Source organism: Oratosquilla oratoria, chromosome 41 (genome assembly GCF_046742065.1).
Source record: "Oratosquilla oratoria isolate Oo_2021 chromosome 41, ASM4674206v1, whole genome shotgun sequence".
NCBI classification, from domain to species: domain Eukaryota; kingdom Metazoa; phylum Arthropoda; class Malacostraca; order Stomatopoda; family Squillidae; genus Oratosquilla; species Oratosquilla oratoria.
The window spans coordinates 21,870,419-21,895,951 of NC_134817.1; the positions used below are offsets into that span (position 1 = coordinate 21,870,419).

Here is a 25,533-nt window from a genome sequence, read left to right on the forward strand (position 1 = left end):
ATGAACCCTAAGCTCTAAAACGGGAGAATAGCTGTCGATCACAAGTTCAGCACTTGATCCAAGACCTTGGTGAATCACACAGTCGCGCGCGTGCAAATATATATATAAACACATTCTGTACAAAATTTTCTACCCTCCACTACTTGGAGAGAGTGCAACTTCATCGGGATCGGGGTCTCTGTTTACGAATACTCAACCACCACAAATTACATAAGTGATTATTTTGAGATACCTCATTGCTTTATGTATTCGTAAACATTACACACATACACACACACACACACACATAAATATATATATGAAATCCTAATTCAAACTGTGTGTACATGTGTGTGTGTATCACCCTTCGCATCCGTATACAAAATAGCACGTACTTGAGGATTTTATTCTGGCTAAATTCAAACTATTTTATTCAACCTAGAGGGGACCCTCCTCCCCCCGTTGCGAATGAGCTATATTTAGACTTTCTCCGCCAGTCATCTTTGGCAGTGTGTGCTTGAGACTACGGAAACATCATTGGCTTTTGTCGGAATGCAATTTGCCATTTCTCACCCATGTGACAGGGAAATACTGTAAACAGTGTACACTTAATTTCTTCAGAATATGCCTCAGAGGACTTGAATTCTATTTCAGTGGCTAATCTTAACCAATATATGAGATGTGGGTGTACTTTCTTCAAGACATTCATTTTAATTCAGCCCAAGTTCATTTAATTGTATTGATCCTTCATTGGAAACTTTTATGAATATACACTAAATGTTTGCCTCGGCAACGAAAATATATAAAGATCTACACAGTAAAACCTCCCTGTGCCAATACCAAGTCTCGAACCCTAAGAGTAGATACATGACACAGTTCCAAGAGCTGAGAGACATCGTCGTTCTTAAAACATTGGAGGTATTGCCGCATTTTTCACAATAATTCGAACGCTTCAAACGGAAAATACTTGCCGTTATTTCCCTTTGGATATTTAGTTTAATTTATATATTTTTTCCTCTGTTATCACTCTTTTCTTTAAAGTTCTTTGGTTTTTAAATTAGAAATTCTTTGGTTTGTGTGGAGGAACTGGCCAACCCCTATTTTTACCCTCCAACGGCCACTGCAGCACAAAGCCAGACCTTGCTGTTTCAAGGACATAGCCTCAATTTCTCCTCCATTCTTTACGCGTAAAAAACCCAGCTACAACATATTTTGTCAGGACGTTAAAAGCATTAAGTGTCAACAGTTCCCAGAACTTGATAAAGCTGAAGAAACCACGAGTCGACAATATCCTAGTAATTCATGAGAACAAAAGCAAGTAACGCTTAGCTCGACCTACGCTTTCTTGTTTATTTCGATGCCAGTTGTCATTCTTCTTCCACCAAGGAATGCCACTATATTTGAATTAGTGCCAAATCATCACGTCACACTCATTCGTCTATGTACAGATTATTTTACAGGGTTACCTCAAACATTTAATTCTACCTAAAAAAAAAAAAAAAAAAAAAAAAAAAAAAAAAAAAAAAAAAAAAAAAAAAAAAAAAAAAAAAAAAAAAAAAAAACACGCTTAATCCTGGCACCTGCATAACTTTTGTTTTAACTCCCCCTCCACCTGCGATGATGTTTATATTGAATAAATTCAGCTGGCGTTAGTCAGAATAAAATCAATGTTGTACGCCATCTAGACAATCTTTTCTTAGATCAATCAGTCACTTTTTTTTAGTTCGTAATCGTAGCAATGTCACATGACATCTCCGATTATTATTCACAAAATGGGTCAGGATACGCAATAATTGTATGAAACAAAACTAGAAATATTTTCATAGGTTTTGAACATAATATACATGATATTTCATACAATATTCTGCCTCAGTGTATCGCACGGTCTTCTCGGTTTCCTGAATTTCTCGTTCTATTTATTTTTTATTTTTTCGACCTTTCATTGTCCCTCCAGATTTGTCATATTACGCCCTGAGAAAACCTGCCTTTGGTTTTATAACATCGTCTGAAATAAGCCAAAATATACGTACGAGTACGCCAGCTTTGCGAAAGAGTTGATACTATTCATGAACTTCTTTTGTTATTCCGTGGGATCACAGAAGAATTTCGATTGACATCCGAGCACAGTAGCCATTTCGATTGACGTCCGACCACAGAAACCCAATGTACCGATCTCAGTCTCAGCTATGTCTCTTTTGGAGTGAACTTTCCTTATCTCGCTGTCATACGGCTATCCATATCAAAGCCGGAATGAAAACTGTTTGAACCAGTTATTACCGACTCAAAGGTGCTTCCTCGAATCAGATCATCAATATCGAAAATCGAACAGATACAAAAAAAAACAAAAAAAAAAAAAAAAAAAAAACGAATAAGAAAAATCGAAGCAGCAATCACGTGATCCCTTTCTCTTCTTCTCATGATGTCAGGTCCAGATTTTCTGACTTCTCACACGATCTATCTACCAGGCTTGGGACCATTTTGGTTCTTGTTCTTTGTATTTTATCTTACACACACACACACACTATATATATATATATATATATATATATATATATATATATATATACATATATATATGGGGGGAGCATACCGCTGCTCCATACTCTGATTTGGGGTGGCTCAGACACACACACACACACACACACACACTCTGCAGGGGAGCGAACACTTCTTTATGTAACCATAACCTAAAGTCTTCCATGACGTTTTCCTGCGTTGTTGTCCTGACCTGCACGACCGCTCTGTCAACGGCAACACGTTTTCTTGTGGGATCAACACATGTCCACAAGACTCCCAGTATTTGGAATAAAAATGTGACCCCCAAGCAATACAGTCAGCATCCTGTCAACCATGACACGGTCTGGCTAGAGCAAAAACCTGCTACGCAGGCTTCTTCTGTTTACCCTTCACCAGGTCCGTGTATGTATGCATACATATATATATATATATATATATATATAATATAGACACACACACACACACACACATATATAATATACACACACACACACATATATATACACACATACACATATATTTGTGTATTCACTCTCGTAGGTCCGATCTATGGGTAATGCTATGACCTGGCACACACACACACCCCCAACTCCCCGCCCACGAGAGTTGGAGTATATATACGCTGCATACTGATATTATTTCAGCCCCACAGCGACATGAGAGGTGTGTGTATGTATGTGCGTGTGTGGTTGTTATGTGTGTGATTCACCATGGTCTTGGATCACGTGTTGGACTCGTGTTCGCCATTTATTTCCCTCCCGGTAGAGAGCTCAGAGCTCACCTATGACCGATCTATGGGTAATGCTGTGACCATGCCCATCTCCCCGCCCACGAGAGTTGGAGTAACAACCCACAGCACAGCGATACTGAAATTATTTCAGCCCTGGGCGGGATTCGAACCCGGACCGCCGTAGTGGCAGCCGGGAACTTTACCACTGCGCCACCAGTCGTGTGTTGCGTAAAAGTTGATGTATTTGTGTATGTATACAGATATGTATGCATTTGTACATGTGTATATAATGCATATACGTTTCCATGTGTGTGTATATATACATATATATACACATATATATATACATAATATATATATATATACATATATATAAATACATGTATATATACATATATATATACACATATATATACATATATATACATGTATATATACATATATATACACATATAAACATATATACATATATATACATACATATATATATATACATACATATATATATATCCAAGTCTAAAAAATATTCTTCTAAAAAACGCTGTGGAAGTCGGGGATAGGTGGTATTACGGTGACACTTTGTCCTAAAAATATTCTTGAAAAACCGCTTGGGTATGTCGGGGTCAGGTGGTATTCTTCTTCTTCTTCTTCTTCGCGTTCCTCTTCTTCTTCTTCTTCTTCTTCCTCGCGTTCTTCTTCATGTTTTTCTTCGCATTCTACTTCGTGTTCTTCTTCGTGCTGGGGATCCCGTGTTGGGGTTCCGCCCCGAGGCCGAGGCCGAAGGGGAAAACGAGGGATTAGAGCGCGGAAAGCTGCGGCCGTAGGCCGCTGTTTGCGCAGCCAAGCCCCCGGCGAAGCCGGGGAGGGCGAAGCCCGCAGCTTGTATATACATATATATATATATATATATATGAATATATAAATATGTGTGTGTGTGTATATACACATGAATGAGCGTATATATTTCGGTGTAAGGAAGCGAGACGAAATGCGTGCAGGTCATTCCGACGTGGAAGGGAATCCGACTTGTGAGGTTGAGACTCGGCGGATGACGTTCGTTTCGGACCGGGAAAGACGTGACGAATTCGATAATGGGCGATCGAATTCGACCACCCAATACTAACAATGACGAAGGTCTTGTGCGAATTCGATAATGGGCAATCGAATTCAACCACCCAATACTAACAATGACGAAGGTATTGTTCCCCCCCCACCCAAAGGCGACGAAAATGCGAAAGACCACACGGCGGCCAAGAAGCCCTTATAGGAAAACCCAAGACCTCAAAGACTCACGCCAGTGACTCTGTCGCAAATGAAGTAAATTTGATATTTTGTCAATAGATTGATAGAGTCCTTCAGATCCGCTGAAGTCCTGTAGATTCGGTGGAGTCCTGTAGATTCGCTGAAGTCCTGTAGATCCTGTGAAGTCCTATAGATCCGCTGGAGCCCTGTTAGATCCTCTGGGGTCCTGTAGACGCCATAACGTTACGACTCCTCTGCGTTAACAAATCTTGTCGATAAAAAAGAATAATTATCGTAATCGTTTTCATTGTTATTCCACTCTAAAGCTTTCATAATATGATATAAATGTTATTATCTCCATATGAGTGTATTCAGTGTTCAAAGCCTTCGGCCACTGCACAACTGCACATGGAAGCGTATGAAAAATACAAATCGCAAATCGCGTGTCAAAGCAAAACAAATACAAATGGCTAAATAAACGCAATCAAAGGAAAGAAGCAGCTAATGTAGATATTTTTTTTAACTCAATTTGCATTATGGAGCCTTTAAACCCCGACCTAAACACCGAAAAAAGAAATTATTTGAAAGAGCGCAAAGGAAATGCGACGAGGCCTGGGAATCCATTTTCACTTGATATTCTTGAGGCAGATTCAATGTTTAGCATCGGCTTTCAATCCTGGCCTTAGGTTGTCATTATTGCTATTGTTGATGTTGTAATACCTGTTTTTGTTCCTGCTGGTGTTTCTGTTGCTCTTGTTGTTGTTATTATTACTGTTGCTGTTGTAGTTGTTCTTGTTGTCATTGTTGTAGTCAATGTTCTTAGAAGAGCATTACGGAAGTGACCAAGTCAAAACAGTTTTGGCTTTTCAGCACCCTCCAAGTCGAGGACGTACTTAATCGTCAGGCGATTCTGTTCAGAGGGTAAATCTTATGGTACTTTGACGCAAAATTACAGTATTCACCTTGAGGATTATAAATAAGAGAAAGTGAATATATGTAAACCATAGGGGAAATAATGCCGCGTAGGCCCATACCCTAATAGGAAATTATAGCCCTGCTCTTCACGATTTCATCTGATTGCAGCAGATCCAAACAAACAAACAATCCTCTTGAAGGTATCAAACGATTTGCCACAAAATTCAACACCACACTATAATTATCCACACCATTTCTTATTAATTCGTCTTACATCACTGCGTTTCTCAAGCTGCCGCTTAATGTACGCGTTCCCCCAACCGCAACAGACAAAGCTTTTATGCTCCATCTTCTACCCAGCGTCCTTGATCCTCAACAACGTAGTTTGTTGATAACGGTTTACAGTGTCCGTTCAAACAACCGCCCGACAAGTCCAAACATTACATTCGCATTTCCCGTGTTCAGAGAAAGTCTAGGATCGTTGTTATTTCTGTTTACATCAAAATTGTTTAGATTCAATCTAAGTTGTAGTTACTGTTGCGTATGTTGTGAATTTATAGACGTTAATTTTCATACCTGTTCTATTATGAACCTTGAACATTGTGTTCTATTATGAATCTTGAATATTGTGGGCGTCCGCCATCACGCATATTTTGCATCAACAAATTCAGATGCATAATGGTAGATGTAAGTCATGTATAGTTACAGATGTTGTTGAAGAACACTTGTACCATGTTCACTTGCTGGTCATGCATGTGAAAAAAGTTATATTAAGAAAAAATATACTATTTTCGTACTCAAACTGGTGCTATCTTTGAAGCAAGTGATATGCCGAATAGCAAGTCATTTGTCGAGGATATTGAGATCTTGGAGAACTTCACGTACCTTGGTAATACGTGTATTGTGTTTAACAGTGGTGGTGAAGTCGGTGAAGTGCTGGGAAAGATTGGAGTAGCCCATGGTGTTGTGGATACATTCAACCACAGTATATAGCGATGTCGATTATGCAGGAAGGATCCGAATATTCATGTTTATGATGTTACTTATACCCCCAGCCCTACGGCTGTGGGACATGGGCACTGAATGACTTGAAGAAGCGTCTCGATGTCTTTGGTACCTTCAGAGAATCGAACACATGACAAAACCTCGACGGACAAAATACCAATAGGAAAATGGGGGGGGGGGAGAGAAATAACCTAACCTATTTACTGATTGGGGTTTTGTCCGTTCACCCAGAGAAATACATGGGGTATCACTGGAATAACTTTGCATAAAACCAGAGAATCAAACTAGGCCACTTACCAGCGTAATTCGTGAACGTCAACTATGGCTATACGGGCATGTGGCACATTTCCCCGATGTTCATCACATTCGCAGGCAGCCTTCAGTGGAAGAAAAAAGTAGACTTCCACAAAACTCGAGGGTAGATCAAGTTGATCGAACATGTCGAGAGTTGTCTGGAGTGGAAAGGGTGCCTGCATGGAAGCTTGCTAGACCGTGAGGACTGGCGTCGGCATTAGATTGAAGCAACGTTTTCCTTGGCGTATGCTCCCAATACATGATGACGAAAGAATATGAAGAAAATCACAACATATTCTAACCTACATTGTTGCCATTACCGTAACTGCAAATTTATAATAAAATGAAATGTAAAACAACTTAATACAGCATTTGCTAAATGTAATTAATAGATCACTAATAATATGATGGAATAGCATATTGGTTAACATGATGCTGTGAGCGGTGTACGGTATCTAAACATACATTCCTATGGGGACACCCACCTCTCCCGGGAAACAGGTTACCTTAAAAACTTTCAAGTTTGAGTATAAGACGGATTAACGTCACGTGTGATAAGAACCATATATTTACACTCAAAATAATTGTTACAGTTAAATACATACCAGATACGTAGTGATTCAAAGTGTTTCCTATCACTGATAAACGTAAAGAAATGTGGCATATGGCCGATGTACACGTAAGCCGTTTGATTATGTAACTTCCACCAAACAGCTTTCCACCCATAGCAGGGGTAAAATCTAAAATTTGAGAGAATAGATTTTAGTTGGGGGGGGGGGATTGAAAGGTATTTCATTGGTAGGGAGGGGGATGAGGACTTTCATTAATGGAGGATGGGGAGTAATTATATAGATTAAATGAAATAATGCATATGTTAGAATTATCGCGTTTACAGAAAGAAAAACAATGCTTCAACATGTAATCCAGTTTCCACGAAAGTCAAAGTGGACGTAAATCGAATAAAAATGTTACAAGACTGTTATTCTTCTCATTTTGATAACGCACAATGAAATACTTCGAGCCTTCCCAACAATATATATAGATAATAGAAGTTTCATTACCGAGTAAAATATATCTTAACTATTTTCTTCATTTGCTAATAAGAAATTTAGTTACATGAATTTCACTAATTACTGTATATGCATAATAGGGACAAAATTAGAATGGGGGATTTGAGGAAACCTAGGATCGTACGGGGTCGAATGTGACTCGAGTAAGCAGTGGGTTGCAAAACAGGTCGGCAAGACAGCTCAAGTCGCGTAAGGAAAATAATGCAAAGCAACTGTGACAATTTTCAAGTTTGCCTGAAAGTTGTACAACACCTTTGGCTTCATTGCATCAATAATTTCATGTATTTACTAGGCAGCCACAACAGTAGTTCATACCTTTTGCAGCAGGGTATCAAATAATTTCTACAAGGTGCAGAGGCAACCCAGGCAGTGGTCACGTGTACTTGTAGAACACTGATGACAGAAACTGCTTGCATTCTGTGAAGCTGGTGCGCACTTAAGACCGGTTCATACTACAAGATACTGGCTCACATGGTTCCTTTAGAATGCGAATGACATGACCATTACGCAAGTACCTTTCGATTCTGATTTGGGGGCTCTTTTGGAGCCCATGTCGGATTTGGTAATTTCTATTAGCCGTATAGCATCGTTTCAGTAACGAAATAGTTGCCATGCCAATTGACACTCCTTATATCATTTCTACCGTCAGCGTACATCACTCAGTTGGGTGGGATTCCTTCGGCAGCGAGGGTCGAGGGCTGTCGTTCAAGCAGCCTATCGTTCACCATTAACAGCGCCGGTGCTAAGAATTGCGGGGCACAAAACGTTCGACAAGGTACCCCACCAGAGACTACTAAAGTCGAAACCCATGACTTAGGAAGAAAAGTGAATGAATTAGAGCATGGGTCAGTGACAGAAAACAGCAGGTCACCATAAATGGTGTAAAATCCAAATGGGGTAGTATTACTAGTGGAGTTCCCAGGGCTCGGTTTGGGTCCCTTATTGTTCAGTACTAGAATGTTAGCAAGTTTGTGGACGACACTAAAATAGGACGCCAAATCAGGTCAGGATATGACGCCGGGATACTGCGGGAAGATCTTAAATTGTTCACATGGTCAGTGAAATGGCAAATGGGCTTCAATATTTCAAAATGCAGTGTGTTAATTCAATATTTCAAAATGCAGTGTGTTAAACGTAGGTTTACACAACCCAGAAAGCAGATAGAGCTTAGATAACACCTTTATAGATCAAAAGGTCTCCTGTCGGCATGCTCCGCCTTTGTAATCCTTTGTAACCCGAGTGTGAGAGAGACCTGGGAGTGCTAGTGAGTCCTGAACTTAAATCCAGGAACAGAGCTAATAAGGCGTTAGGTTTCATTGCTAGGACGGTTACAAATAAAAGTGAAGAGGTAGTTATCAAACTCTATCTGGCGTTAGACCCAACCTTGACTGTGTAGTACATTTTTAGTCTCCGTCCTATAGAATGAACATAAATTAACTAGAAATAGTACTGAGGAGATCAGAAATTTACCTTACTTAGGCACCTTAATCTACACTAGAAAGATGCAAAGTGTGGGGTGATCTAATAAAGGTGTTCAAGTGGATCAAGGGGCTTAATAAGGGTGATGTACACAAGGTCATCATATTAAGATGAAAAGAAGAATCACAGTTATGGGTTGAACTTGGACAAATATAGATTCAAGAACTAGGCAAGAAATGGTTCATCAGTAGAGTGGTCAATGAATGGAATAGACTTAGTAACCATATAGTGAACACAAACTATATTGGTTGTTTTAAGAGAAGATTGGACAACTTTATGGATGGGTACGATAGATTGTAATGAACATGGAACTGTCTAGTGTAGGCCTTATGGTCTCTTGCAGTCTCCATAGGTTCTTATGTTCAATTAGAAAATTGGGAGTGGGCCCTCTACTCTACAAAAGTTCAAAGTTGATGTTTTATTTTTATGTAGTATGCCAGTCTAAGCAAAAAAGCATTAAATGTTTGATATACTAATTACTGAAAGACAGTATGAAAGTTTTATTTTCTTATACAAGTTACAATTGCAGACATACTGTTTATGCACAGGTCTTTTTATTTTTTTCAAAATCTTTCAAAAATTTTAAGTCAATGGTTTTAGTAATTTCATTCTTTATACATAGTATCACAAAATTGTTTAGTAACTTGTGAAACTGTTGACCATAAGCATGTTTTAATAAGTTTTAATCTTGAAAAAAACTTCTTCCATCATATGCAACTGTTGCGGGCATTTGGTAAATACCGAGAGCAATAAAAACATTAGAAAATACTGTAAACCAATTGTTTACTATAAGTTTCTAAGGTCTACAGAATTCTTTGTTTCTTACCAGTTTAAATGAAGTCCATAATATTCTCTTTTGCTCAAGTCCTGGGTCCCCTTCAGGCGCAGTGCCCAATTTGAACAAATCGGTCAAATAGGCTTACAACCGGCCCTGCCCCTAGATATGATGACACACTACTGTCAGATGATTCAGATTAAGGGTGATTCTCAAGCAGAGTCTAAGTGACCCCATATCATATTTGTGATCCATCCATCATATCACACAGCCTAAATGCAACATAAAAACAACTACATCAGAAGAGTATTTTATTCAGACATCTACAATAATATGTCCCAGTACCCCACAATATGTCCATACAAAAATCACATATACATACTCAGATTACAATATTCCACAACAGTCAAGTTCTATACTTCACAAACTCCCCAAGAAATCAACCCAGCAGATAAATCACTCCCGAGACAAGCGCAAGTTGCACTGGTATTCCATTCCTACATTGAAGTCACTACCCCACATTGAAATAGCACCAACATAAAATTGGCCTGTCAACAGACAGTTTTCTTAGATATAACCACCACAGAGAAGACAGAACACCTTATATCATATTGTCCTATATTCACTCTTTCCAGATAGCATCACAAAATTTTTTTTACCGAGTGGCATATGGGGCTCCAGTTTCCTGCGTGACATGGATCTTCTGCAAGAATCAGGGCAACAGACTGATTGACTGACCATTCTCTAAGTAGAAAAATACTGAACAGTGATATTATAACCCTGGAGTGTGATAAATTTCCATTATTCCCTAATAAACCTTATTATTCACTCAGTCTTCAGAAAGCTGTTCTTGCTAACAGAATACTGTCATCTGCATATGCTATTTATCATCCATTCTTATCTACTTTTAATTAATGTCAAATACTTGTGCATTATCCTTTCATTCACTTCTCTCTTTACCTTGTTTTCCACTCATGCAAGTCCCACTCTTCATAAAAGCTCTTCACTGCCTCTGCTAAGTATTTCAGCGGCTTTGACCCATCGTTTTTCGCTCATATTTCCGAAATAATCATTCACATCAGCATGGTATATTAGCACAACCTAATTCACACCCGGCCATAATTTTTTACGTTATAGTGTATTCACAAGTGTATTTAATTACGGTGTTTACTCTTGATATTGTGTGTGTCGTAGCCGACACCCGTGAAGTAAATTGAACAAGTGAAGTTGGGCTACACGAGGTAGTTTGTGATGACGTCATGACTTCACCTGTTCGATTTACTTCACGGGTGTCGGCTATGACACACTTAATATCAAGAGTAAATGCCGTAATTAAATACACTTGTAATGCACTCTAACATAAAAAATTATGGCCGGGTGTGAATTAGGCTGTGCTAATATATCATACTGATGTGAATGGTTATTTCGGAAATATGAGCGAAAAACGATGGGTCAAAGCCGCTGAAATACTTAGTAGATTCATCCATACCACCTCGCTATTCTCTGTACTTTCCCTACTGTATCATACATTTCCAGGTCCACATGAATATCTGATCTACAAACCCCTTGTTACAAAAAGATATGCTGTACCTTCTTTATCATCTTTGCTTTTCATTATCTTGTATTATAATTGTACTATATATTTTCCTCACTTCCTCTTCTCTAAAGGGTGATCAGATTTTGAAAACTGGAATACTGGACACCTAATCTGGAGAGGTATATGGATGTGTACCGACTATGTGAAGCTTGCAGCTCCAGGACCTGCTTCTTTGACTTGTACTTTTTTTTTTTTCACTTGCTTTAAAGGGTTTTCCAGTAAATATCAGTGGAAACGATTTCTAATTCTAGAGGGCAATGGCAAGAAGAAAAGCCATAGGCTTACTTTATTAGCCTCTGTTGAGTTTTTTGTTGGGAAAAATTACTTGATTCCTAAAACTGTCCCAGCTAAAGCTGCTCATTGATTTGATTTGTGCTGCTGTGTTGATCCATGCTGTCCCACATCATTCAATCCACTATGTGTGATACTAAAACTCTGAGCATATTTTACAGTATGCTCCAGTTGCCTTGTTGTTTTGGGGGATGAGCCACTGCTTAAAATCCTTATCATTCTGCCACTCTGCTCTAAAAGTATATTCCCATTTTATATATTTTGTTGTTGTTTTAGTCTGATGACATGCTGACATTGTCTTCACAAATTACAAAACAAATTTGTTTGTCCTCACTCCTCACATGCACTTAATGCAAGAATATGATCATGACTGAGACTGACTCAAGTGGCCAAGCCATGCCCCTGCCGTGTTGCCAGATCCGCTTAGTGCTCATATATATAAAATTTTACTCAGATATTGTTGCTTTCAAATTTATATACCTGTAAAATGTAAAATTTTCTCAAACTATGTCAAGTATTTTTTTTTTTCGCATCCAACCTAGATATGGATCAAAAGGTCTCCTGTCGGCATGCTCCGCCTTTGTAATCCTTTGTAATCTTGAAAATACGGGACAAAACGTGTCCTGGGGAGGGTTGATATGGGATGTAAGACAAATGCTTAAATATGGGACGATCCTGTATAATACAGGATGTCTGGTCACCCTGTTCCTCTAAGATTTTTATCCTACTTTCTTCCTCCCTTTCATCCCCATCACCCTCCATTACCTCTTTTTCTTTGGGTCAAATAAAGATACATTTCACTCACTGCATTCAATTTATTTTATTCCATATCCAAGTGCAACATTACATAAACACATGTAAACAAAGTAGGAATTTTGAAGAGGAATCAAGAGATTCAAGACACAAAGTAATGTGGCATGATAACACGTGTGAAAAGCATAAATTTCTGAATGGAAGTAGGACTGAAAAAGAAGAAAGTTGTTGAAAGTGGGAAAAAAAAGCAAAGATAAAAGTTGAAAGTATACTTTCAAAAATATCACCTAAATAATCTGAGGAACAAAGAGAGCTCTACCCAGTTTGGCCTTTACATTACAACTGCATACACCAGTCTAGTCTTTACACTGTGAATGTAAACAAATGCAAAACAAGCATATATGACTAGAAACAGAAAAAGACACCATGGACATCAAAGGATAATCTGATGTTTCCATATGGCAAAAGGAAAAACTTTACATATTTACAAAAACTAAGCATACAATGATAAGGAGGGGGAAGGAGTAATTTTATGAAATTTAACACACACAGTGGGCAACTTAAAATCAAAAGGCAAATCTTTCAACACTGATCCTTTATCAGGTAGTGACCACATAATATACTCTACAGGTATTTTTTGTTTACAGGGTTTCTTTTACCACTTCTGTGACAAGACCTCTTTGGTGTAGTATTGTCCTTGAGGAAAGAAGTACTCTTTAGTGTTGACAATACACAATCAGAGCCCTTACATGCCAAGTGCCACCATGGGGCAAAGTTCTCAGCAACCCCCCCCCCCTCCTTCTCCCATCACCACTTCCCATTTCCACCATTCTTTACTGCCTATTATACCTATCAGCTTGTGAAATAATTAGACAGATTTAATTTTTTTTATTTAATGTCCCTATTGCAGAAAGGATAATGGAAAAATATTTCATATTCTGTTGATTCTAACACAAAATTTGTATATTGCAGTAAAATATTCAGGGCTCCTTTGACCTTTTTTATTATAATTATTTTGTCAGCTTTGGGGGTGGCATGTCCAGACTAGAACTGCTGCCCCCCTAAATGTGCCACCCGGGGGCATTTGTACCCCCTCCCCCCATGTGAGGGACCTGTATACAATTGCTTACAAGGGGTACTAGGACAAATCTTATTCACTTATGTGAAAATATATTTCAGACTAATTTTTTCTTCTTAAATGTCCACAACTTATGTGAGAAAGAAAGGAACAAGTGAACTTATTTGTTCCATCATTAGTCTTTGATAGTGCACATAATATCATAGAATCATGTGAGGATCACCATATTTTTGAACTACCACTGTACCAGCAATACCTCTTTTCCTCAACATATTCTTATAAATTTATGTGCATTTTTCTTCTTCAGTGCATCTTCTCTATCCTATATCAAAGTGACCAACTTCTTCCACATCCTGCCATGGAAAAGAACTCCCCCACCTTATGGGTAAAAAGGGCACTGTTGAAAAATGTGTCCACTACAAATCCCTCATCTCAGTTTGTCTAATTCAGCTACCCTCTTTATAATCGCCTAAAAGTTTGTTCTTTTTTTGCTACTAGCACTATGTCTCCCTGATAAAACAATCTTGCCTTTTTGCACCACAAGAACAGTATGAAAGTAAGTACAAAGGAACATCTACATATCTAAGTTAATATGATCATCCCATATATACATTACACGGTCATCTTGTAAAATAATGGGCTTCTAGATTTCCAACCACTGTACTCTTAAAAAATGACATGACAGTATATTCATAGTACTTGGTATATAAATACTTTTGTACTGTCTAGGTCTGGTTACATATTTAATAATTCATGGATGGTCCGGTTGCTAGCAATATTTCCAAACCTGATGCAAGCTTAACATTACGGTAAAATATGCAACAGTTGCAAGAGTAATTAATTGTTTAAAAGGTGAGCTTATGTCAAACTGTACTTTGCTACAACTGAAGTTGTCACCATTACCCTATGCACTTGGACTTTCTGGACAAGTAGATGTCATATGTAGATATTGGATTCATATCATACATGGGTTTCAGGATGTGAAGCATGACTGAAACCAACCCACTAATATTTGCAATCATTGTTTGTATAATAAAAAATTATTAATCTTCTCTTAACTTGTAACGAAATTATTTTCTCTCCTACTGATCTAAACATACACTAACCTTTTGGGTATGACACTTAACTTGTATGGTATTCACCAGAGATTTTTTTTTCACCATAGGAAACCCCTCCTACAAGCATTTACTCAATTCACCCTTACATTTGATTCAAAAATTAATTCTGGCTCTTGCTAAGTGATCTGATTCAACTGCAGAAAATCTTCCTACAGCCAAAGGGTTAAAATATCATTATAGTCCCACATATCACAATAGGTATTCAGGTTCTCGCAAAGGTGCATGTGTGTGTACTTTCTGTTGGCCATGAGGTGCTAAGAGGAGAGAGCCAATAAATGGATCTTGGATGGGTGTATGGGTGAATGTATGCTTTGACTCCGCCACCCCCTTATGAAGAGGAAAAGGCCCTTTGGTATGTATGTACACATTGTACATCTTTGTTACACACTACTGTTCAACAAGTTCAGCATGAACTTTACCTGTCTGGAGAATGTGAACTTCCAGGGAATGATGAAAGCATTACTAAGTGACTAATAAATTTCTTTGCATATCTTGGCACACCTTATTAAAACTAAGTTGGTCCCACTGCCAAGATATTCTTGGAACAAAGATGATTAGAAATTCCTATAAAGGTGAAGTACAAGGAGACATTAGAAAAGAAGTAAAAGTAACATTTATGCCAAATATTCAGAAACAAGAATAATATCCACCATATACCTGGTGTGTAAATGAAAATTAAAAAATAACAAGATTAACATAAAAGAATAAAATTCAGAGGAGGCACTCACATTCAGTACAATCCCTTTTAAGTACCCTTTTGATAGTTACAAAACTACTTTTCTACAAATCTAACTGTTCAGTATTCTAATTGGCCCTACTATATACATTGGAGCTTATGTATATACAAGTATATAATGTACAGACAGGACAGATCAGGAATGCTGTCTAGGTATAGAGAGAGAATGGGGAGAGAATATTGTGAAGTGAGCATAGAAGTCAAATGTGTCATGTATAAGGTTGTGACTTGATCTTCAGAGAAAACTGGGTGGATGAAAAAGACAGAAAAAAGTAAATGATGAAGTGCTGTATAGTTATCACTTATGATGTGCTTTTACTATGGGAACAAGTGTGATGTGATGCAGTTGAAGAGATGTAATGATATTCATCTCCCTTTATGATGACATGTTTCAAGGGAAATGCAAGATAACATAGCCTATTTTCTTCAGGCTACCCTCGCAAGATGGAAGGAGAGCAAGTACACATTAATGTCACTCTTTCCCTCCTTTTAGATTATTTGCTAGAAAACTACCCGTAATGGGTGGACTGACAACCCACATTTACAAAATTTACAAAAGGTACAAAGTTGGGTAAATGAATAAAAGGGAAGAAAGATGTCTGCTGGATTTTGTAAAAGGGTGTGATGTTGGGTGGTTTCTATGTCAGCTCTAAAATAATTCCATTGTCTACTTTGCCACATGATCATTGACACAACAAAGATTGGTTCCAACATTCCTCGCCTATAGGAGCTGTGACTGCTGTTCTTGCAACTTTTTGGAATCATGGAGGCTAGCCCCAACCCACAATTAAATAATAATCAAAATAGAATATATTGACACAATTTTTCCTTTGGAAAGGGGTCACCAACACTCATCACTGATAAGTCTAGATCTCAAAACCAATCAACCACTCAATCTAGTTCAGGTTTTCTCTTATAGAAGACCTGTGGCTCCCAGGAAACCAGCTACAGCCACCAGTTCAGGTCATAATTCACCAAGTGAAGAGATTTTATGGAACTGTCTGTCATGAGTGTTGGACAGTGTAGAATCCTTGTAATGTTCTCCATCTGTGTAGTGGTGGCATCTAGGGCATTTAGTAACTGCTGCTAGGCCAGTGTTATTCTTTCTTGTTTATCTTGGAAGTGACTTCTCTGTTGAGTTGATTTCTAAGGATCTGGTAAAGTATACATTTTGGTGGTATAGAAAGGAATCTGTTGTGTGTATGCATTTTCATTTGGAAATGTTGGAGGCTAGTAAAGGTAGGTTCTTGTAGATGTTCAAGTAGAACACTTGTTTTCATGATGCATGCGAAGGGCTGTGTGTGATGTGATATGTAGAGGAGGTAGGTTCAAAAGGCCTTTTATAGAATTGTGTGATATGGGTCTCCCATACAAAAACTGGGGTTACAAATTGACCAACTGATCAATCACTTTCATGTACTGAGGGAGGGTGAATGGGAGTGAAGTACATAGGGATGAAGTAGGTGGGAGTGGATTTATGCCTTTGACTTTGGCTACCTTCCTTGTAAGGGGGAAAAAGCCCTTGCTATAAATTCAAGTATGTATGTGCTGCTACGTGGAGGGAATTTTGGTTTCTAGGTGTAGTGTTCTACTGGATTTGTTTCAATGTATCTGGTTATTACTAGTAAATTTTTCATTTGTACTGTTTGTTAGTTGTCTTTGTTTTCTTCATTGTTGGATCTCATGGTGTGAAAGTACAGTATAGCTGAGTATTGTTCTTATGACAAGTTAATACAGTGAAGAACATTTCTTCCTGCAGTCCAAATCCCTACCTGCATTTGTTCTGAGTATGTTTAATTTCTTATATGTCCCCAAGTTTCTTTTAACACTAGCCATTTTTATTGTCATTTTATGCTCCATTTTCCTATCTACCAAAAGCACTAACTCCTAAATATTTGAACAGTATCTTCCACACTTTTCCTCTTAGACGGTTTTTATGGTTTGCACCACTTTTTCACACTCTCGCCATCTTACTCTCATTTACATTAACCCCATTTTACTCGTATCTTTTTCCAAAGAATTAATTCTTCAGATCCTTTTCACTATCAGCACCAAATTATGCCTATATTTACACATGAGCAAACTCTGAAACAAATAAACAAGACATATCCAAAAAAGAACAGAGATTTGTTAGCTGTTATATTGTTAAATGGACAGAAGAGCATTGTGGAGATAGTTTGAGATGTATGGAGAGAGGAGTGTGTTACTGAAGGCACTGAGAGATATGTACAAGGAGGCAAGGCATGTAAAAGTGGAAGAGACATTTTAGTGGTTTTATATAGTGGCTGGGATAAAATAGGGATGTGTGATGCCACCAATAATGTTCAACGTATATATTTATGGAGTTCTGAACGAAATGAAAACAAGGGGGGTTATGAAAGGAACCACACATTATTTGTGGTTGATGTGCTATTTTCATAAACCTGCAAAGGAAAACTGTAAGAGCTGATAAATACCTTTCGGAAGATAATTGACAAAGTGAAGATGGTCAGAAATACAAAGGTGAATGTTAACAGATATAGGGTGACAAGAATGAGGCGAAAAAGGAGGGAAATTCGGCAAAAAATGAATGGTACAAGGTTTTTAGATATACAGATCATACAGCAGCTGAGTAGTAATATTGTTATAATTTCAAAAGGAGGTTTGTCTTTTGAAGAAAAGCGCAGAGATGACTGGGACATTGATGATGGCTCTCCTAAAACAAGTTGCATCGAAGCTGTTGTGTGAAGAGGAACGCAAAAAATATGGTGTTGGTTGCATGTGGATAAGTAGGTATTCCATTAAAAAATTATGTGGGATAGAGTAAGAGAAGTATCACAAGAGCAAGAAGGGATGTTGTCACCAGAAACGAGAAACCAGTGGATGAGATGAAAATGTCCCTTTCTTAAGTACCGTACATCAATGCAAGTCTTAAACTATTGCCAGTTTTGTTGATGGGAAAAGGTCTGATGGTCTTTTGTCATTGGAAGTTCCTCCCATGGTTGTTTTTGCTACAGCAAATTGAAGAATGGAGTAAAACAGGAGTGAATGGAGAAAGTAATGTGGTGACAGAAGGCGGGATGGGATATGGGAGGAGGGGGAAAGAGACAGGAGGGAGGGAGGAGGGGGAAGGAAACAGGAGGGAGAGAGAAAAAAAAAGGAGAAGAGAGGTAAGAGAGAGAAGAAAGGGAAGAGGGATGAAGAGAATTGTGGGAGGAAGGATTATTACTAGATTAAAATGCAGAAAAATGAAGGGATAGCTGATAAATACACAACAACCTTTGTTCATTTATGACTTGTTTTCGAGTTTAGATGTATAGTAAGGAAGATGGTCCCATCCTTTCATTCAAATTTGTGTTAAAGGTTATGAAACACCTTATTGCAGGGTGAGCATCAATGCCTAGTGAAGAGTTACTATGAAAAGGCTTCTAGAACTACACAATTCAACCTCCTCCCCTCCCCCATAAAAAAGGGGGTAGGGGATTGTGAGGCCATCTTCTTCACTTGTGAATAAAAAACTATAACTAAGGATAATTTCTTCTCTCCCCTCTCCACACATCCCTTTAAGAAAACCCATTTCAGTTCTTCTTCTCTCTCCCTCTCTCTCTCTTTTTTTTTAATAACATCTTCCTTCCCCTACAGATGGTAACCTTCCACTATCTTTCATGACTGTGAGAATAGCAGTCACATAACTCGTATAGGTGAGAGAGGCACAAACCAAATTCATTACCCTGGCATTTGGAATCACACATACCCAATTATACATAATTTTTTATCTATCACCTCCAATGACTGCACTGGAATATACAAATACATGCAAAGTAATACTTAATATACTTCTATGAAGTGACCTAGAAAATGTTCCAAAAGCTTATATTAAAAATTCAAAGCAATATTTTAATGAAAATATTTCTGCAATCATATGGAAAAAATATACTTATCTATTGGTCCATCTCATTTCAAATTTGATAATGCTTGTAAAAATCAGGTCAAAATTGTAATTCTTAACAGGAGAGTATGAAGATTTTGAAACAAGAACTGAAATTTTGATTTTAAAAATTTGGTACAAATATTTCCCACTAATTAACTGCCTGAATGCATGCTATTTGTAATTTGTTATGAGTATCAATGTAGCCAGTCAAATTCCAGCATTTATGAGTTTTTTTGCAGTCCATTTATACAAATGTATATACGGTGATGCCAGTGACCTTTGCCTACAGGGCCTGAAAAATTCTATTGATCCAAAATTTCATTACCAGACTAATATCAGCAATTTTCATGCATTTTTCTTAAACAGATATGATGCAAAGTTTAAAAAATATATATTTTTTCCTATTTCAAGCCTTAATTTTTACTGCAATTTTTATTAATTTTTAATTATTATATATATATATGTATATACATACCGGTATATTTTTTCCTAACAATTTTTCCAATGTCCAAAACTAACAATCAATCAATTCATTGCCTCTGGTCTCTCTTGCAGAAGACCTGTGGCCTCCAGGAAACTGGCAATGGCCTCCAGTTAGGACCAAAGTCACTTAGAGAAGATATATTGTGTTGTCTTGGTACTGTTAGAACTGACAAACAGACAGAGAGGGAGACTGGAAGAAATTTATGAAGCTGGAGATTTATTACCGAATTTTGAAAAAAAAAAAAAAAAAAAAAAAACTGGAATTCTGATTACTGTTGGAAAACTGGCATCCCTATATATGGTTTCCATATATCTATCCAAAGAATGATTTACACAAATGAACCTCTGCTATACTGAATAGCATACATAAATTCATGAACCTAAGAAAAAACAGGTTTACTCACTACAAGAGACTGGAAAACCACAGCCCCCACATCAGCTGACTACAGTTTCCAAACCCTCCTATCAACCTCCCTGGGTAGAAGTGGAAAACCACAGCCCCCACATCAGCTGACAACAGTTTCCAAACCCTCCTATCAACCTCCCTGGGTAGAAGTACTGGAATGTTGCATGTGTTGTATTAGCGTGACATTGTTTCTGTAACCAGTATGTAGTAACATGAGGGGAGCATCTGCTGACCAAGAACTCTCCATGTGTGAAAAGGTGGAGGAAATGCTGTTGAAGTCCACAGGGAGACATCTTGTGTTTGGTATGGAGACTTTAAGGTTAGCTCTTTGAAGCTGCACCTCCAGATGATGATGTGGATAATAATGGTTTATGAGGACAAGTTGCAGGGAAAGGATTTTCTCTAACATCAGTCTTGCAGGACTACCATTTGCAGGCATTCGGTGTTAATACCATTGGTGTTCATAATTCATATAACATAAATACTTACCTCACAAAAATAGAGGCAATCTCCTTTGTACAGTGCATGTAAAAATAGATCTAGTATTCTGTTCTCTACATTTGAATCACACTGTTCCTCTGTATTTCTTATCTGTGCCTTCTCCTTCATTCCATAAAAGATGTCGTATTTCATAACCCAGCTCTCCAACACTCCTGCGTTTCAAGTCTCGCTTAAGGTCCACATTTGGAAGGTTAAAATTATATGGATCATATTCTGGAGCTTCATTTTGTTCCTCTGGAGGTTTAACGTTTACAAAGTCATCTTGAGGTGCTCCTCTTTTCTTTCGTTCCTCATCATGTGTCACTTTTTTCTCCTTTCCTTTCTGTGCTAGTTTCTTCTTTTCTACCTCTACTTGTGTCAGCTTCTTCAGTTCCTCTTGTTTCTGTGCCAGCTTCTTTTGTTCCTCTTCTTTGAGAGGTGGTTTCTTCTGTTTCTCTTTCTGAGCCAACTCCATTTTCTGTTCCTCTTTTTTCTGTGTTAGCTGCTTCTTGTCTTCCTTCTGTTCTACTTTTTTCTTCTGGTCTTCCTTTTGAACTGTCTTTTTCTTCTGGTCTTCAACCTGTGTTGCCTTTTTCATTTTTTTCTCAACTACAGACTTGTCAGCTTCCATTTTTGATGACTCCTTAACATTTCCTTTGTTTTGAAGATGATTCATAACAGGACCATTATCTATTTTGTTTACATCCATGTTTTCCTTTTTCTTTGTTTTGTCTTCTTCAAGAAAGGGGGCTTGAGATCTCACTGAATTTGGTGCTACAGCACCGGGCTTTGCAGGTTCATTAACTTTTGATTCCTTGTTGTTAGCACTGGCAGGGTTTGTTTGTACAACCACTTTAGGAACAGTCCCTTGTTTTGCATCATTCGATTGCTTTACATTTTTCTTTGGATTTTTTTCTCCTTGAACCTGTGGAGACTCAACTTTCTTCTTTGGTTGTTCACCATTTACTGCTGGTTTCTTGTTCTGCTGATTACTTGTCAACTTCGCTGATTCTGGGAGTTTATCTGACTGTTTTGCTTTTCCTTTCTGTACTTTGCTCTGATGGGTGGCAGCAGCAGCAGGAGGTTTCTGCCCAGCTGGGTCTCCTGGATTTGGACCACGACCTTGTGCATTGGCTACATTAGCTTGTGCATTACCAGCCCCACCTTGTGCAGCTTGCACAGCAGGTTGTGCTGCTTGCACAGCAGGTTGTGCAACTTGCACAGCAGGTTGTGCAGCTTGCACAACAGGTTGTGGTACTTGCACAGCAGGTTGTGCTGCTTGCACAGCAGGTTGTGCTGCTTGCACAGCAGGTTGTGCAGCTTGCACAACAGGTTGTGGTACTTGCACAGCAGGTTGTGCTGCTTGCACAACAGGTTGTGCTGCTTGCACAGCAGGTTGTGCAGCTTGCAGAACAGGCTGTGCAGCTTGCACAGCAGGTTGTGCTGCTTGCAGAACAGGTTGTGCAGCTTGCACAGCAGGTTGTGCTGCCTGAAGAACAGGTTGTGCAGCTTGCACAGCAGGTTGTGCAACTTGCAGAACAGGCTGTGCAACTTGCAGAACAGGCTGTGCAACTTGCACTCCAGCTTGTGCATTTTGCACAGCAGGTTGTGCAACTTGTGCACCTGTTTGTGCATTCTGCACAGCATACTGTGGAATGACAAAAGCACCTTGAGGATTAGCCATATTAGGTTGCATGTTGCCCTGGCTATACTGTAGTTGTGATGCAGCATTCCACACATTTGAATTTGGTAGAGGGTTATTCATAGCTTGTCCACCGGGCTGAATCTGCAGTCCAAGCTGAACTTGTGCACCTGGCTGTATTGGGATGACTTGATGCACTGCTATAGCCTGTTGAGCTACTTGTGGATTCATTGGCACATTCTGTACATTTGCCTGATTTGGAAGGACATTTTGATTATTTTGTTGAGGATTATTTTGAATGTTTAAAGATACTGGATTCTGAGCACCTATCACTGGCGGCACATTACCTGATTGCACACCTAAATTATTTGGTTGTGCAATGTTTGACTGGACATTTTGCACACCAGATGGCACATTCTGTGACCACGACAGCATACCTACCCCACCCTGTTGAACACCTGGGGCATTAGCTGGCACAGCCTGAACTTTCACTTGATCAGCAAGACCAACTACATTTTTGTCAGCTTCTGGTACAGCCACATTCTCTACTCTTTTAGGCTGAGGTTGATCCTCTTGTCGTCGTCCTTCAACATCTGTATCCTTGGACTTTTTAAGTTCTTCAAGTATCTTCTTCTGCTGGGCTAAGATTTCTTCCTGCTGCTTGTTTTGCTCCTCTATCTTTTGCAAGATGGTATCTTGTTTGTTCTCAAACTCTTCCTTCTCTACATCTTCCCTACCTTTTTCTTCTTTATTTTCCGCTTCCTCCTTCTCTATTGCATCCGGATCAAGATCATCCCCTGGCTTTTCTTCAAGCTTTACGACTTTATTTTCCTTAGGTTTTTCCATTACAACTTCTTTTACGACTTTACTTGGAGCAATTTCAACATCAGCTTTCTTGACAGGATCCACAGCTTTCACTTTTTTGTCAAGATCTGGAGGAGGTTCAGGAGCAACTGGTTCTTTTCTAGTGGCAGAGTCGGTTATTTTCTGACTTGGATCTTCGATCATTTCATTAATCTTCTGTTGAACTTTCTCTAAACCAAGTGGCTTGTTCTCAACAATGCCAACTTTTTCTTGAACAAGATCACCAACATTTTTTTCTAATGCATTTCCTATGGAAGAAATAAAAATATAAGTTATGACATCATTTCAAAATCACATGTCATCTCTATGCAAGTATATATAAATGGAAAAACACAAATAAACACTTTGTGTGTGTTCAAATCTGTTTTTACTTCATAGTACGCCAACTTTTGTTTAACAGATTAACTTACCATCGACAAGTTGTGGGTCTAAATTCTGTTTTAACAGGTCTGGTTGAATATTAGGTCTCTGAGCAACATCAGAGTCACTTATATTCTTCAGATTTAAGTAAGTTCCAGTTACTATTAAGAATGCACCAATAAACATGATTCCCTGCAGAAGAGAAACACATAAACCAGAATTAATATATAATTTAAATATTTTCAATTCCATTATAATGTAACAAAAGCAACTGCAGCACAATAAATCTTCTATTTGCTTTAACCTACAAAGTAATGTGGTAAGGTAAAGGATAGGGATATCCTCACCTGTTCAATACCTATGACACTTATCACTCACTCCTCACTTAAGCAATGTGAAAACTGCATTAGACAAAGAAAATTATTATATTTCATGACACATGATTTTTTTTAAGGATAAAACATAAGGAGATAATTTTCTTGTCTAGTTCATAAATTCTTTTGTGTGGATGAGAAGGGATGGAGGTTGCCATATAATGAACCCAGCATCATTTATATGCATATATGTGTGTGTGGTGTGTGTGTGTGTGTATATTGTATATTTATATATATATATAATATATATATATGGTATATACACATACATACACCAATGGCTTTTTTTCCCCTTACTAGGGAGGTAGCCAAAGTCAAAGGCATAAATCCACTTCCACCCCATTTCATTCCCACATACTCCACTCCCATTCTTCACCCCTCAAACATTTTAAAAGTGTGGTTTAAAAAGTGCTTTACCTGAGCTACAAGTCTTTCAGCAGATGCCTTGCTATTAACTTTGATGAACATCAGCGATGGCAGGATGAGAGCGATGGTCATACCCATGGTGGACCCTAACAAGCCCAACACAAATTCTGTAACAAAATGATATTGGTTTAATGAGTTTCGGAGAATGGAACATATGAGAGCATACTAGTTAGAACACCAAAGATATATGAAATGCATGATTCTGCATTCCCTGACCCCCAAAATAAAGATGGCATCCAGAGAGTATTGGGTATGTAATCATGTGAAGTCAATACAAACTGAAGGACTTTCTCCCCCTTATTAGAAGGATGGTCAAGTCAAAGTATACTTGCAACACCAAAATATTTCCCATGTAGCAGTACATGAGCATATGTTGAACAAAACAAGTTTGCTTAAGTAGACTGCTGAGACCATCACATACATACATGTACCAAAGACTCTTTCCCCCTAACAAGGGAGGTAGCCTAAAAAACCAAAGGCATAAAATCCATTTACACACCATTCCATCCCCACATATTCCACTCCCATTCTCCCCACTCCCTCCCTCTTATCTTGGCTCCTCCTGACCATCCCCATCCCACAACACTTTATATCGACAATATAAACATGAACAAGGTAATTATATATTTATCTATATACCAATAGACTTCTTACCCCTTACAAGGATGGTAGCCAGCAAAATGCATGCATCCACACCCACCCATCCCACTCTCCTTCATCATCAATTTCCCTTTTATCTTAGTTCCTTGTGGATGATGGGTCATCCTTGTCCCAAGCCCACTGCCCAGGTCAGCAGCAAGACACAGCACATCCACAGCAGGAACAGCTGCTTTATTTACATGGCAACCCTCCCTCCCTCATTCCCTCTTGGCCACATCAGTCTGTATTCAATTCACAGCCATTCTCCTCTCACACCTATCTCTTCCCTTCTTCTTTCCTTGCTCAACAGACATTTTTTTTTTCTCAAAACCCCACTCATCTCATTCTTGGTCTTCCCCTTAAGTTCACT

General features: G+C 38.4%; 1 protein-coding gene across 3 annotated transcripts in view; it reads right to left on the reverse strand.

Annotated features, from left to right (window-relative positions):
• Positions 1-12,689: 12,689 nt before the first annotated feature.
• Positions 12,690-25,533, reverse strand: part of LOC143021033 (uncharacterized) — a 50,159-nt gene continuing 37,315 nt past the window's right edge. For 2 of the 3 annotated variants that reach the window (XM_076178212.1, XM_076178211.1), the window contains exons 10-12: positions 24,516-24,631; positions 23,775-23,916; positions 12,690-23,612 (exon numbers count right to left, since the gene is read on the reverse strand). In XM_076178212.1, coding sequence (XP_076034327.1) covers positions 20,944-23,612; positions 23,775-23,916; positions 24,516-24,631 — 2,927 coding nt within the window. In that variant the 3' untranslated portion in view covers positions 12,690-20,943. The remainder of the gene's footprint in view (positions 23,613-23,774; positions 23,917-24,515; positions 24,632-25,533) is intronic. The other variant, XR_012965968.1, reaches the window with a different exon arrangement.